General features: G+C 43.7%; 1 protein-coding gene and 1 pseudogene across 1 annotated transcript; both read left to right on the top strand.

Moving 5' to 3' along the window:
• The first annotated feature begins 3,110 nt into the window (after window positions 1-3,110).
• LOC117553071 (zinc finger BED domain-containing protein 1-like) lies at window positions 3,111-7,090 on the top strand. Its single transcript, XM_034226848.1, has 2 exons — window positions 3,111-3,486; window positions 4,986-7,090. Exon 2 carries the CDS (start codon window positions 5,508-5,510, stop codon window positions 6,684-6,686), a length of 1,179 nt encoding a protein of 392 aa, XP_034082739.1. The 5' UTR covers window positions 3,111-3,486; window positions 4,986-5,507; the 3' UTR covers window positions 6,687-7,090.
• A 1,643-nt stretch (window positions 7,091-8,733) lies between these two features.
• Window positions 8,734-13,022, top strand: LOC117553059 (annotated as a pseudogene).
• The last annotated feature ends 3,489 nt before the right edge of the window (window positions 13,023-16,511 follow it).

Below are 16,511 nucleotides of genomic sequence, written 5' to 3'. Positions count from 1 at the left end.
TGGGAGTAGGCCTCCACAGTTCGCAGACAACTAAAACCACTACTTGTATAAGCAGGGACGGCTAAAAGTTTGTAAGCAGGAGAGCCAGATGCTGCTAGATGCTAACAGATGCCAACAGATGCCAACAGGCAAGTTCGAGCCTGTAGAAATTGCGACTGCCTCCAATGACAGCGTAGGTGTGTATGCGTGTGTGCATTTGGCCTCCTTTCACTTGGTAAATGCTTTTCGAATTTGATAAAGTTTAAAATTAATTTCTGAAATATTTCGTAATATAGTTGTCTTTGTCACATTTTATTTGGCATTAGTAAATAATTATGCACATTTACAGATATTTTACATGATATGAGTGATAACACGTGTTATAAGGGCTATTTTGCACAATAGGTGTGCCTTGAGATTTTTACTTGTCCTTTGGTGTGCCTTGGGCACAAACAGTTTGGGAACCACTGCCCTAGGGGACCAAGCAGGCGTTTGGGAGACACACCTCAGTAATGCCTTCCTCAACGGACTCACAGCCACAGCGCAAGCCGCGCAGAATGTTGGCCGCTCACAATACCGAGGGAGAGGCAGAGGAGGTTTTCCGAGGCAGAGGACGAGAAGCAAGACCTTCAAACGACGAAAGATGTTTCAAGTGTGGCAGTGTTGAACATTGGATCCGGGACTGCCCACAGAACACTGGCAGCGGAGGCAGCAAGGACGGGGCCATTCACAATCAGACTGACCTACACCAGATGGGGAGGAAGGGGCCCAATCGAGCGAGACGGAAATTCAGCCTGCAGCATCTGAACAGGGAAGTGACACACACACACACATCATGCAGGCTATTGAGAAATTGGAAAATTTAGAAGACATGTCTGTGGTTAAAGAGGGTACATATTTGAAATATGACAGTGAAACAGCATTTAAGAAATGTCCCACACTAACTTTAGCTATCATGGGTGTTGATGTTACATTTTTGGTTGATTCTGGGGCTACACATTCTGTGGTAAAAATGGCAGATTTGCCTGATTGCAAATTCAGTGGTAGATTTATTCACTCAATAGGAGCTGCTGGGGTAACTGTAAAGGAGAAGTTTTCTGTACCGCTTCAGTGTAGAGATAACGGTGATGCCAGTCATCCATTTCCCACATCAGTCAAACACAGTTTTCTTCTATCATCTGTCTGCCCAATACATTTACTGGGCAGAGATCTGATTCTCCGGTTCGGCTTGGACCTCATTTCCACAAATGAGGGTCTTAAAGTCCGACGGCCATCTCCTCTCTCATTTGATGATGGAGTTATGTTGAATGTGTATCAATAGCTGCTGACATATCCTGATTCTCAGGAATTGCTGCGTTTGACTCATCAGCGTGTCTTTCCACCTGCTGTGTTCATGGAGGCTCCTCATTTGCATTGTACTGCTAAAGTTGTTGATGATCCATGTAAATACTATGATGAGAGTTTTCTGTTAGAATGTGTAAATGATGAACTCATGCTTAAAACTATGTATTGGAGTTTGCTGCGCAGCGCTATTTCTGTTACACTCACACCCACACAACACAAGCTGTATCAAATCCCAGGGGCGGTCCCACACATTTCACTAGCCAGGGGCCCCACTGATAGATGGAAGGATTTGGGTCCAATCGTTAAAGATTGGGAGTCAGTCACTGATTGGGCACCTACACACACAGAATATGTTATATACTCTATGTCACGTGACATGTATAAAATGAAAATGTTCACGAACGTAGCCGTTCTGCGCACATTGCTGTTGGTGGAGGATGATGACGTTGGTGATGCCACTTTTCCCGCCTTTACGGGTAATTCTCATATTTCTGAGCTTCCTGCCGCGCTTTCAGATGTGCCATACTCACTCTGGGCAGCTCACAAATATGACGTAGGTTTAATTCGCTCTGCTGAGCCTGTAGTTATCACTCCTAAATCCACGTTCCGCCCAAATCAACCCCAGTACCCATTGAAACGTGAAGCTGTTGAAGGCATTCGGCCAGTTTTTACCTCTCTGCTTAAACAAGGGGTCATTGTTCCGTGTAACGACTCCCCGGTACGCACTCCAGTGTTTCCTGTTAAAAAGGTCCGGGAAAAACCGCCTGATGAATGGAGATTTGTCCAGGATTTACGAGCTGTCGTTCCAAATCCTTATCTCATTCTCTCTCAGGTTCCAGCCTCTGCAGCATTTTTTACTGTTGTAGACCTCTCAAATGCATTTTTCAGTGTCCCTGTACACAAAGACAGTCAATTTTGGTTCGCATTTGAATATAATGGTAAGCCATACACATTCACACGTTTGTGTCAAGGCTACTGCGAATCTCCCACTGTGTACAACCAAGCATTGTGTACAAGTTTGGTCTCTCTCCAAGTTTCTAAAGGCACCGCTCTCATACAATATGTTGATGACCTCATGATTTGCGCACCCACAGCAGAACAGTGTGAAGCTGATACCATTTCCTTGTTAAAACACCTCGCAGCCGAGGGCCACAAGGCCAGCTTGTCTAAACTTCAATATGTGCAAAAGACAGTTACATTTCTGGGTCACATCATTTCAGGAGAGGGAAAAACGCTTTCAGATAAGCGTATTGCATCATTGGCTGCTCTGCCAAAACCTGTCACTAAGCGACAGATTATGTCATTTTTGGGTATGTGTTCATACTGCAGGTAATTCATTCCTAACTATTCTCGAACAACCACTCCGCACAATCACGCATGTCACCGGTTTGAAACCTGCAGATCGCCTTATATGGACGTCAGAAGCCGACGAAGCCTTCATTAACATGAAGCTGGCTCTCCAATCCCCGCCGACGCTAGGTCTACCTGATCCTACCAAGCCTTTTACACAGGCAGTGGATGAACGTGATGGGTGTATGACCTCAGTTCTCCTTCAAGATCATGGGGGAAAACAGAGGCCTGTTGCCTATTTCTCCTCCAAGCTAGACCCTGTTTTTTTAGCGATCGCGGCCACTCTAGTCAATGGGCGGCGCAGCGCAGCGGGTCTGGTGGAATACTGCGAGGCTGCACACACAACGCTCCGCTTCCGCAACGTTTTGAAACGCGCCTGGTGGGTTATGACGCAGGAGGAGGTCGCAGCGCGGCGCAGCCGCAGCGCAGACGCTTCCGGTGGGATCAGGGTGTTAGTTATCACACATGCCTGCTAGACATGCCTAATGAAGAAGTCAAAGATGTACCACTCTGAACCCAGCATCTCTTATGCCTCTCCCAGAAGACGGTGACGAACATGACTGTGTTGCCGAGCTTCTTATTGTATGTACTCCCAGACCTGACTTAAAAGATGTACCCCTGACCAACCCTGACCTCATTTTGTATGTTGATGGGTCCGCCTCTCGCGACCCTGTGGGCACTTATCGGGTGGGTTTCTCTGTTGTTTCAGATTCTGCTGTTCTCTGTTCCGGACCGCTCCCATGCCACCTCTCAGCACAAGCAGCAGAGCTCGTAGCACTCACTGAGGCCTGCACTTTTGCAAAAGGCAAATCTGTAACTATCTACACTGAGTCACATTATGCTTTCGGGGTAGTACATGATTTTGGCGCTATTTGGAAGTGTAGACAATTTTTAAAATCTGATGGAAAGCCAGTACTTAGCCATGTCCTAGTTGCAGGCTTATTGGACGCCATTCTGCTCCCGTCTGAAGTTGCAGTATGTAAATGCTCTGCACAGACGAGCAACACTGACCCCGTCTCATTAGGAAATGTGCTAAATTGACACATGGGTTAGACCATGTGCTGTTCTCTGCATACTCTAAAGAGGGTCATTAATCTCAAGCGCTTCAAGGCCACAGGGCTGAGTTGGCAGACTATGCTGATACTCCTCTTCACACTAAGTTTGAACTTCCATATGCTGATAACCGTTATATTTTCGACAGCTACACATAAAACTGTCTGCCCGCCCTATCTTGTATATAAGCTTTGCTATTTTGTGACTATTAGGCACACTCCTGCAGACTAGTGTTGCACGGTGTACCGATACTGGAAAGGTACCGCGATACCCTGCCGTTAAAAACGGTACGATTCCTCAATTTCATTAGTATCGGTACTTTAAGAATGACGGGGAAAAGTACTCCGGTGAGAAAGTGCCGTTTTAATAAGAGCCGTGTGTGTTCAGCACTCTGCTTCCATTCCCTGCACTGCAGCCGTGCCTGCAGTCCCGCCCCTCTCAAGCACGTTCTAAGTCCCTCCCCTCTCTCGTGCACTCGGCCACGCACTAGCTGCCAGAGCATGTGAGAAAGCGAGAAGCATGGCTGCAAGTGGGAGTGCAACTGCCGCTGCGCCTCGGCTTGTTGAGAAAAAAGACGCCAGAAGCGAAATTTGGAAATATTTTAGTTATATCTCTGACAGTGAGGGCAAGCCTACGGACACCACGAGGCCTGTCTGTAAGAGATGTTTCAGATCCCTGCAAACCAAGGGAGCCAACACATCGAACTTGGCTAAGCACCTCGCCGACCGGCATCCAGAGCTGTTTAAAGAATTTAAAGAAAGACAGGTTAGCGAATGTGATAGATAACATAATTACATCATGCTCAAGCCCATGCCCTCAGAAAATATAAGTCAAACAAGTGTAATTTATTTTGTGACAAACGAACGTTTTCGTAGTTTGACGAGGCAATTAATGGCAATGCTAACTGGCTATCTTTTTAGCTAACTTACCAATGTGGCTAACATCTACAATGTACATTTTGTCAATACTTATTTATATTACTGTACTATTACATGTTAATACAATATAAAGTTAACTATCAAATAAATCACATAAACTCAAGTATAAAGAAGAGACCATGTTGTAAGAAAACACTTAACAGATCATCTACAATTTTATTGATCATGAAAATAATAAACATAAATTACATTAACTGTGAGTCTGGTACTTCAGAACGATGAAGCTCAAACCCAGGATTAGTCTGCCCTGAACACTACTGATGATGGTATCTCACAAACTAATTAACCATCATTTTTCTAACCCATATATTTCAACTACAGAAGTCTGCTGGCTCACAGAGAGTGACTACGCCCACTCAGAATCAACCTACCCAGAATCAACCTACCCTCCAAGCTCTTTTTGAGCACCATATTAAGTACCCAAAGGAGTCCAAAGATGCTACAAGGCTCAACAGGGCAGTGGCAGAGTTCATCTGTATAGACCAAATGCCAATATATGTAGTTGAAAAGGCTGGCTTCAGAAACCTTGTACAGCATCTGGACAAAAGGTATAACCTCCCCTCTAGGAATTTCTTTATGTATAATGAAATTCCCAAGATCTATAATGAGACGAGATCTATAATCAGTGCACAGCTGACACCAAAGCCATTCTTCTCCTGCACTACGGACCTCTGGACCAGCAGAACTGTAGACACATACATGGCTGTAACAGTCCAGTTCATAACAAAGTCCTGGGAAATGCAGTCCTGATGCTTAGGATGCTCTGCATTGCACTCTGACCACACAGCTGACACTCTGAAGGAAGCCCTGGAGGAAATTGTCACAGATTCCTGGGGGCTAGATATGGCCAAAATGTCTGGTATCACAACAGATAATGCTTCTAACAACCGCAAGGCTTTTGCTGACTACACCTGGATACCCTGTTTTGGTCACAACTTACATTTGTCAGTCAACAAAGCCATAGACATTGATCGTGTGGCAAGCTGTCTGTCCCGGATCCGCAAGACTGTCTCTGGCTTCTCAAGATCTAATAAGATGTCAAGACTGCTGAAAGACAAACAGAAATCTTTACAGCTGCCACCACACAAACTAATTCACGATGAGCCCACCCGATGGGGATCCACCTATGATATGGTGGAACGATTTTGTGAGCAGCAGCAAGCTGTCTCTGCTATTCTGGCTGAGGACAGAAAGAAGTGGCACCTGATGCCCAGAGACACAGACATGACAACTTTGGAAATTGTGAGGGACGTCCTGGCTCCACTTAGTGATTTCACAGATGCCCTAAGTGGAGAGAGAGAAACAACAATCTCATCAGTCCTGCCACTCATGTGGAAGATAAGAGCCTGCACAGAAGATGAGGAAGGTGACCGTCCACTGCTGCTGGAAATGAAGCACAGAATTAGAGAAGACTTAGAAAAGAGATACAATGAGCACGATCTGAAGATGATGCTAAACATCTCCACTTTCCTAGATCCAAGATTTAAGAGTACGTTTGTTACTATGGAAGAGGAAGTCAAGAGGGAACTGCTCCTCAAAGCTGAGACCGTTATGCTTCCTATGGAGGAGCAACCAGAAGACTCAGAGGACAATAGAGGAGGAGCAGCTGCTGCGGCTGCAGGGAAGAGAAAAATAAGTGACCTAAAACATTTGCTCTGCAGTATCACCTCAGAAAAGAAGGGGGCAGATCATTCTGGAACAAGACAAGATTCTTCCACACCCACAATACCCACAGATAAACTAAATGGTGAGATCACTGACTACAAGCTATTAACAGACATTAGCCCTGCAGAGGACCCCCTGACCTGGTGGAGTCAACATGAGGTACACCTGCCCATGCTGGCTCGCTTTGCAAAACAGTATCTGTGCATTCCAGCATCCAGCTGTGCATCTGAACGCGTCTTCAGCACATCTGGAAACATCTGCAGTCCTAGGCGTTCTAGACTGACTGAGGAACACTTAGAAACCCTTGTTTTCTTGGCCAAAAATCTTAACAAGGCAAAGGAACTGAATAAAAAATGAAAACCAGCCTGCCACCCTAGGACTAAGGTTTAGTCTGAGTAGGGACATAATCAAGCCAGTTATGCTGCTAAACAGTAGGGCTATGTTCTATGTCTTTTGTCGGAGACCTCATTGCTCGTTTAATATACAAATCTATTTTGAAAAAAGTTGTTTGTTTAATTTTATTTAATACGAATTCTTGTCATTTATTTTATTTATTGTTCTCATTGTTTAAAAGTGTGTGTTATGGTTCTGGTGAATAGTATAGTATATATAGTATGTGTGTGTATAGTGATCTGGTGTGAAATAAAGCACAATAATTACATTTCAGTCTGTTTCCCTTTTTTTAAGAAAAGTATCGCAATTCTTGACTTTGTATCGGTATCGAAACCAAAATGTTGGTATCGTGACAACACTACTGCAGACTATCCTATACTCTGTGAGACATGTTCCTTCGAGGCGCCTCGAATAAAGAACCAGAAAGACAACTCTGTTTGTTTCACCAGTTTCTTGATTGATCATTCTAATTGTATATCTCCACAGTATTGACTAGGTCTAAGATTTCCTCAACAACCTCATCATAGCTCCTCTTGTGTAACCAATCAGGGAGTGAGCTTGGGATGCTCGCGCTGGGGGATAGGCAGTGGCCATAGCACTGTGCATGAGTGTGGACGGTGAAGGAGAGACAGCCTGTTGATTTCATGGTATATCCTGTTTATTGTGTGTGTTCATATACTTGTAAGTATTTGTAAAGTCTGTTATTTATATTAACAAAACTTGTTGTAATGATCATAGTTACTACGAGGGATAATTTGTTTATGACGCGATATCTGAACGTCAGATGTTGATTGATATAACGGGTCGCGATACGAACGTGAGTGTATATAATGATTCCTAATGTTATCGCGGTAAAGTTGTAGGCATTGGAAGTTAACTGTGTACTGTTTTCACGTTGTAGTTGAATATATGCTCCTTTGAGTCTTTTGTGTCTGCTATAATATAACCTCATATGTGTGCTAGTATGGCTGCTACTAGTCTTATGTGGGTGTAATGTTGATATTTATATTAAGTATCCTCTGTTTCTTTCTCTTGCAGAACCACACACACACATATAGGGATGGGTTTTGTTGGAGCGCTGAGTGGTCTGAAACCCACCTCGGCTCTGTGTGTCCTTTTGATGAGCTGGGTTAAATCATAAAAGGAAGGAATTCAAAAGCACCAGGATACAAGTTAAACAATAATCTGTTTTTAATGGTAAAAGACACAATACACTTTACAGAGTACTCTGGGCTCAATTCCACTACCGTGCTACACCGAGACGGTCAGTCAGAAGGGGCGCCGAGCATCAAAATATCATATAATTTATACACACAAGTGGGGAGGAGTTGTGGTGGTTGCTCCTCCCCAGCTATTTGTTATTGGCGATTTCACTTCTGGGCGAGCCCTAGACCGTGAGCTGGTAGTTCTCCATTGGCCAGTTTCACTTCTGGGCGAGACCCTATGCAATGAGTTAGCAGTTGTTGATTCCGTCTGATTCGCTCCCTCTCCTTACAGTGTGTGTGTGTGTGTGTGTGTGTGTGTGTGTGTGTGTGTGTGTGTGTGTGTGTGTGTGTGTGTGTGTGTGTGTGTGTGTGTGTGTGTGTGTGTGTGTGTGTGTGTGTGTGTGTGTGTGTGTGTGTGTGTGTGTGTGTCTAAATAAGGATGTTTCCTGCCATGCAAACTGCTCCTACTCCATACAGAGTAATTAAGCACACACATATATTTAAGCCAACCAACAAAGGTCAACTGCCCCCACATCCCAAGGCCCCCTCTGAACTTCCTCTAAACCCCAAAGTCAGCTCACTTAACATGAATACATATATTGATAATTCAGAAGGACCATTATCCCTCTAACTGTGTGACTCAATAACACACATCTTCTCAAGGCCTCTTTACGCACCAACATTTTTATCGTTTCTTAGCTAATGCATGCTGGATATGAACCACTAATCAACTAGACTTTAATTGTATTAGGTCTGAGGAATCCCCTCTCTTGGAGTTCCTCTGACCTCTTACCAATTCAATTAACATGGGTACATCTGCTGTTAATTTGCAAAGACCATTGATAATTAGCAAAGAGACTCCCGGGCCTTTTCTACTGACTTTCTGAAAAATACTCATCCACGGGTAATCGTTTTACTCAAGGCAGAAATCACAGGTTGTACTGTACCTCACCTACTCACAAATAGCCAAAAAAACACCTTTTGATTATACAGCAGTTGTGGAAGAAAAGACCATTTGTGCTAATCTACTTCTACTAAAAATGGGACATCATTATAGGAATATTTAATATAAAAAAACCTCTATATTTAAGAGGAAAAAATTGACTTGTCCATCCAAGTTTTAACACACATGAATATATATAAAAACACACATATATTAGATGACATTAAAAATGAATATACCAGAAATACGCTATACTAAACTTTCTGCTTAATACGTTATTTTAATACTTCAGTATCGTTAAGGTTTTAACGGTACTACTACTTTTATCGATACCGCTTATCGATCCGGTCCTTTCACGGTACTCTTATCGGTTCTTTTAGAGGTAAACTAACTAAACAAATTGTGAACAAAATTAACATTGCTTTTTATTTACATTAAATAAATAATATTTCACATCAAAAGAAACAACAATGTTTTATCAAACCGTATTAAGTAATCTGATGACAGAATAGCTGAAACTTTAACAAAATAAATAACTCAGTTACCTCTAATCAACCCATGTTTGTATAATTTAGTTAACTCTGTGTGTTGTTGCTAGCATACATAACACCTGACGTGGAAAAGTTACTCGTGGATGGGGCTACAGAGCTACTAGAAAGACGGTCGAAAACGGTGCACTTTTGCAAGACATTTAAACAAATTGCTTGTGTTACCGCTAGGGATGTCCCGATCACCTTTTTTTGCTCCCGATCCGATTCCGATCATTTGATTTTGACAATCTGCCGATACCGATTTTTCCCGATCCGATCTTTATGCAATGCATTAAGAGAAAACAAAGGTAACAGATAACGGCTGGTCATCCAACGCGATGAATTCAGCTATCTTGGCTGTTATTTTGTTGGCCTTTTCACTGTTCTGGGGCAGTTTGTCTTTCCTTTTAAAAGTCTCTGAAAGTGTTGGTTGTTTCAGTGTCGTTACCTGAGTGGCCGCTGTGTACTCGACGTGTTGTTGTTGGTGTTTGTTTCTCAGGTGGCGTATTAGATTGGTCGTGTTGAACGTAGCTCTGTTCTTTCCACCACGCGGAACCTCCGCCTTGCAAACATTGCATCTGGCTGTTACACTGCCTTCGCTTTCAATTTTATAATACTTCCAAACTCCTGAAATGTTCTCTGTCACAACTCCTTAGTCACCAGCTGAACGTAGCCTCTCGTTAGCTTACTGCTACTATTAGACACTGCACCCACTCTGTTGCCAGATTTGAGAGAAATAAGCAACCCGGGGGGTATACTACGAAGCAGGATTTTCGCTTAGCCGGCTAAATTCAGGGAAAACTCCGGCTTTCCGATCCTACGAAGCTGGTTCTCTTTTAAGCAGGCTAGATCTCCATGGTAACTTGTGCTTAGCGGCTAACCTGGTCGGGACCAGGTTCAGACCCGGCGCCAGAACAAATCTAAAGGGAGGGCATATGATTTTCATGGGAGGGCACACAACATCGTCACGTGCTGCGGGCCTGTGGCACAATATATATATCAAACAGCAAGGCCAACAGCATTGCGCAAAGACGCACACTTATCGCAAATACATACAGAAATAAAGGGCAACATAGAAATAAACGTAATAACGGTTCCGTGCCAGCTGATCTGCACCAAAGTACTAATTTCCTTATTTGTTTCCTCGCGTATCTGTCTCTCTCCGCAAACTCTCACAGACATGACATGTGTTCTTTTGATGCCGCATGTCTTAGCAGTCATTTATCAGTCTGTAATGCGTGTTTCCAGTCTCAAAAAACTATGACAGTAAAAGCCGCATCAGATGAAGACGTATTTACTTTAAACTGTCTACAGGGGAAACAAAAGGCTGTGTCTGCTTTTAACGAATATTCAAGCCATGGTCTGTTGTTGTACCATGCAGTGGCAAAAGTGCGCTTCTTTCCTGAAAACAATCTCCCTGGATAACGATCCAGTTTCACCTGGTTGGGATCATCGGGGGCTGTTGGTCTTTGAGCGGTTGCTGGCCCAATAGTACCCGTTGATGTGCTGCAAGGTAGCGTCTATAGTGGAGGCACCGGCACGGAGCAGGAGGAGGATGCTGGCGGGTGTGGTACAGGGTGTGGCAACGCAGGTGGTGATTGGTAGGGGCACAAGGAGCTGTGCCTCGGAGGACAGCGTTGGTGGCGGCCGCCTTGATGAGTCAAGGCTTGGGCTCGCTAACTCAGCCCCGGGGTTTGCCGAGGCGTGCTGCTGCAACGGCAGGTGCAGGGTCGCCAGCAGCTGCATCGGCTGCAGTTCTTTCGTCGCTATTTAATTTTTAATAAATCCTTAGACCTTTTGAGCCAATTTCTGATGTCCATTGTATAATTCAAACATAAATGGGAGTCTACAGAATGCACAATAAACAAATCCAGAATAGGCGGCAGAGTGTGACGCTGTGATTGGTCTAAATGTGGACGAATCACAAATCACAACAGACACATGCATTTATTTGACGGAGCCTGCGATTTTTTTGTTTTAGTTACTATCTGACATCACATACATCGTAGCATAAAAGCTCAGTTTATTTATAACAAAAAATTGTTTTATATATTTTTTTTTTTTATAAATAATAAAAATCGTGTTTATTGGGGGAGGGCAAGAATGTCAAATGGGAGGGCCGGGCATGACCAGGTTAGGTTGCAGGCTAAGAGATAAGCCTATAAAAGCTCCGCCTATCGACCAATGAAATCTCTGTGAAAATGACGTCACCATTTGTAGATGACACTGTGGAGCTCGGATTGTGAGAGGCGCTCTCAGGCGGGAGAGGATTTTTAGGGAAAGAATAAACCCTTTGGCTTTCCCTGAAGAGTATTTGTATGAAAGATACAGGTTCTCGTCAGAAGGGCTGACTTATCTGTGTCAGCTCCTCGAGCCATATATTGCTAATGCCATACATCGGAGTTGTGCCCTTACAGTGCCGCAGACTGTATGTATCGCTTTGCGCTACTTTGCAACAGGCAGTTTTCTGTCTGCCGTGGGGGATGCAGAGAACCTCAGCAAAAATACAGTCTGCAGTGCTATACATAAGGTCGCACATGCTCTGACAGGGTTCGCAGTCCTTTATTGTGTTTCCTGGCACATGTCCCATGCAGACGATCAAAGAGGGATTTTACAGCATGGCAGGTAAGTGATTATATCTTTACAGTGAATGTTGTTCCTATGACGTACACTGTTGTATAACAAATGCAGCCTACTATTTCATAGGGTTTCCCAGGGTGCTTGGCTGTATCGACTGCACGCACATACCGATCTCTGCTTCCCTGGGAGAAAATGAAGGCGACTATGTAAATCGCAAATCCATCCACAGCCTCATCATTCAGGTAAATCTTGCACATTCACTAACAAACATTGAAGTCTGGGTGATTAAAGGAACTCACATTTAAATATTCACACAGTACATGTTTCACACTTGGACTATCTTTATCTATAACATGGGCATTGCAAATGAACATTGATGCTACACTGACTATGATGCTCTTTTTGTGGAAGTAGGCTTTTTAACCCCAAATGCTTTTGCAGGCCACATGTGACCACAGGTGTACTGTATAATCACCAGCCTTGTGGCAAAGTGGCCTGGGTCAGTCCATGACTCGAGGATCTTCTCTGAGTCTTCACTGTGTCACAAACTCAAGCAGGGTATGGCAACTGTACATTCTTATTGTTTAGTGCTTCTTAAACTGCCTTTTGTGTATACTTATGGAAATGTTCCTTTATCTTCAGGGCTCTTCAGTGGAGTGCTGCTTGGGGACAAGGGTTATGCCTGCCAGCCATTCCTTATGACCCCGTATCCTGATCCTGGTGAAGGGCCACAAACCAGTTTCAATGTGGCCCATGCCAACACCAGGGTCCAGATCGAAATGACATTTGGCATACTGAAGGCCAGATTCACCTGCCTGCGGGGCCTCAGAGTGGCCCCTGAAAGAGCATGCCGCATCATTACGGCCTGTGTTGTGCTGCACAACATTGCCACAATGAGGAAGGAGAGGGCCCCTCCTGCAGACCCCCAACCTCCTGATGTGGTAGACCCCATCACCCTGGACTACCCTACTGGCAGGGCTGTCAGAGATGCTATCTCATTGACATTTGCACAATAAAAAAAAGAACACACAGAGAGCGGCCTTGGGTGATTTATGTTGGAGTTTATTTTCTCAGCCATTCCTGAAGGAAAAAGAGAAAAAAAACATAATTTTGGTTAACTTTTTCTGTAAAGAAAAAAGGGATTTGTCTTTTAGGTATCCTAAAACATAAAGGTCACCTTATGCACCTTTCATTTGACTTGAAAATAAATGATCGAATGTTACACAATTACCTGTCTTTCTCTTTCCAATTTCTCCACCTCCAACTTCGTCTTTTTAATGAGCAGGGCATTTAGTTCCTTGGTTTGGGCATTTATTTGTATATTTTGGACTAGGGTCCGTTTGTACAGGGCCCTCGCAGAGTCTGCTTCAACCTGAAACACATATATGTTGCTTTAACATTCAAGCATGGCTCACAGCAAGAAAGCTGACCATTTTAAAACTTGCCTCTACTTTTACATTTAGTTTAATTAATTACCTGTCGTGTGGAGGGCCTAGATGTGGAGGGCCCAGGCTGCGGGGGAGGAAGAGTTCCTTCTTCCTGAAAATTGAGCAAAGCAAATATATTTTCAATAGAGAGTAGTTATTTGTCCCATGTCCCACCACCATGTGCAAGTAATCAGAAATAATCAATTAAAGCAACGTGTCCACACCCTCTCTATCTGTGTTAGGGCAAATTGAAAACTTCATATCATTGGTAATAAAATACTAAAGTGTACCGGCAGAGCGCTCTCCGAGTAGACCGACAGCGTCTCATCGTCATCCAGGCCCTCCTGAAAAAAATAAGACATGTAAATGCGCTATGTTAGCCATATTCAGCAACCATATAGGGCGACATTCCAAAGGTTACGTTACCTCTGTATGAGGTAGTTGGTAATTTTGGGGGTGGGGCAGCAACATCACGTTCTCCCCATCATCTGCAGAACAATAAAATAGGCCAACATGTTACTTACTCCCACAAAAATAGATATATAATTGTGTTTTATAGCATCCCAGCTATTTACAGATCCCTGACTCTTACCCTGTATAAAAAGGTGGTGGGAGCTGCTGCCACCAGGGTCTGTAGAGACCCCCCCTTCCACCCCTACCATCAAGGGCCGACCCACATTGCTGCTGAGGGCCAGCTCCTCGGCAGGGGTGAACTCAGCTGGAGGAGGGCCCCCTCCTGTCTTCCTCTGCTCCGTTTTTTTTCCGTTGGCTGCAAGAAGTGTGAAAAAATGTGACCGCTTTCCTTTACAGTTATGAAACACACACTAATTGAAGCAATACAAAACGTGTAGTTCTATTTTGAATATCTCAAAAGAGGGAAATTTACCAGATTGAATGATGTACTTATATTCAGACCCGGCGGCAGACATACGTCTCTGGGCGGGCATTTGATTTACCAGGGCGGGCCCACCCCGAAACGTACGTTTCCCGGGAAATCTCGAGATTTGTCAAGGGGGGGGGGTTTAGGTTGCCAAGGCTGTTGACAGTCTTATTATAGGCTACATCCATTGGTTGTTTTTGTGGCACATTTGTAACGCTGTGCCAACTTGGGCAAGCACACAGGGTGGAGAGGTGGAATAAGGTTGAGCGATGGAGAGAAAGGGAGAGAGAGAGATATTGAGCGAGGCAGAAAGCGTGTGCAGCGGTCTGCTTGCGCACAGAGCAGGAGTTTGTGAGAGAGCCGGCTTGAGAGTCAATTTCTCTTCAAAAATATAATTGATTGCCAGCCTCCCTTGTCCCTGGCTGGCTTGCTAACTCGTTGGTAACGTAGCTGATGTCTTCTAATGTGCCTGCATCTGGCGCTGAGTTGCCATATTCCTTTCATGAACCACTTCCTGATATCCATTGTTGCAGATACATATAAATGATAATAGCCAAACTAACCTAGCAAGGGTGAAGTGACAGGCTGCTGTGCCGCATCTCACTCAAAAACCCACACGACTCAACCCAGCGAAAAACCAGTCGCGCGCGCAGCCTTTCATTCAGAATTTCATTCAGAATATCATAGCAAAATAAAAAAAATGATATTAAACTAATCTTTCAACATAGTTTAAAACAAAAATAAATATTAGGACAAAGCCCTACAAATATAACAATAAAAAGAATCAGTGGCGGCTCCAGAGTGTTTTTGTTGGGTAATCTATGGTAGGGCTAACCCATAGTGGTGGGGCTCAAGTCAGTATTTGCAATGTAATTACATACACGCTCCCCTTGACAGTGAAACGCCACGCGTGAGGTTTAGATTATTTCCCTGTCTCAATCCAAATTGAACTGTATGAAATAAAAAGGCACATTTGTCTTGTAGTAAATAAAAAGGGCGACCTGGAGCCAATCCTGCAATTTCCCCACAGGTGAAAGAGTTGACATGCTGAAAACCCAACCTCTGTAGGGGGGTCTGGGGGGATTTTCCCCCAGGAGATTTTTTGAAATACTAACATAAAATACACATTCTGGTACTCTCTTGAGAAGAGAAATTAATAAATCTATTACTACGCGACATATTTAAAAAAAATGAATGCCATTTTAGTTTTGTGTTACTTTGTTCTGAAAGCTGAACCTGCTGCTCCTCACAGAGAGAAGAGGGAAGGGGCTGTGAATTACTTTACATTGTGGATAAGGGTGGATAGCCCCCAGTGTTCTGTGTGTCAAAATGAAAGACAGCCCACACACCTATGAATCATCAAACTGTGGAGTCTCATTTCATTATGTGTTGATTTCTATCAACACGTAATGTTGTATCGATGTATAGAGATGTACTACAGCAAAAGTATTCTCCGTCGGGACTTCCTGCAACAACACCACGCCGTTATGGTGATTCTGATTGGCCAGAAGACATTATCAAAGATGTTCTATTGAGAAGATGATCACTACGTGACAAAACATTTCAAACCGTTTATAGTCTTCGGTATTTACTGCTGTCTGTGCAATTTACTCCGCGCGAGTTGGCGGACTTTATTTAGCTTACTTTAAAATCATTTTTCATGGTGGGGCTAAGCCATTTCTTGGTATGGCTGTAGCGCCGCCACTGAACATAATAATTAAACAGTTAAAATGTTGTATTCAGCCCTGATTAAAACAGCGAGCCCAAATCCTGAATGGGCGGGCCCAAATCCTGGATGGGCGGGCCCGGCCCCATGGGGCCCGCCCATGACGCCGGGTCTGCTTATATTTGACTTTAATTTGTTCCCAAGTCCTTTTCGACCCGCCGGGGTTACATCTGAAAAACGAAAACAAAATGTCATGTAGCCTACAGCTTGAATTAAAAAAAGTTCTAGAAATTAAAGGATTACAAAAATATTAGTCTTAAAGTCCACTTGTGACCCTCGGTCGATGATATTATAATGGAAAAAGGCTGCCACTCAATGATCAATTTGGTATTTTAATGACTATGTATCCATTAAACTAGATTAATTAATTAATCTGGCAGTACCGGATTTATTTTTGTACATGACTGCCGTGCATCCATTACACTTTTTAAAGCTGTGCAGCTCTGCACGCTGTTGCATATATATATATATATATATATGCCTACGTATTTTACTTAC

The sequence above is a fragment of the Gymnodraco acuticeps genome, unplaced genomic scaffold (assembly GCF_902827175.1).
Source record: "Gymnodraco acuticeps unplaced genomic scaffold, fGymAcu1.1, whole genome shotgun sequence".
Lineage (NCBI taxonomy): Eukaryota > Metazoa > Chordata > Actinopteri > Perciformes > Bathydraconidae > Gymnodraco > Gymnodraco acuticeps.
Note: the sequence above shows the minus strand (reverse complement) of the source record. Positions and strands in the feature narration are given on the sequence as shown.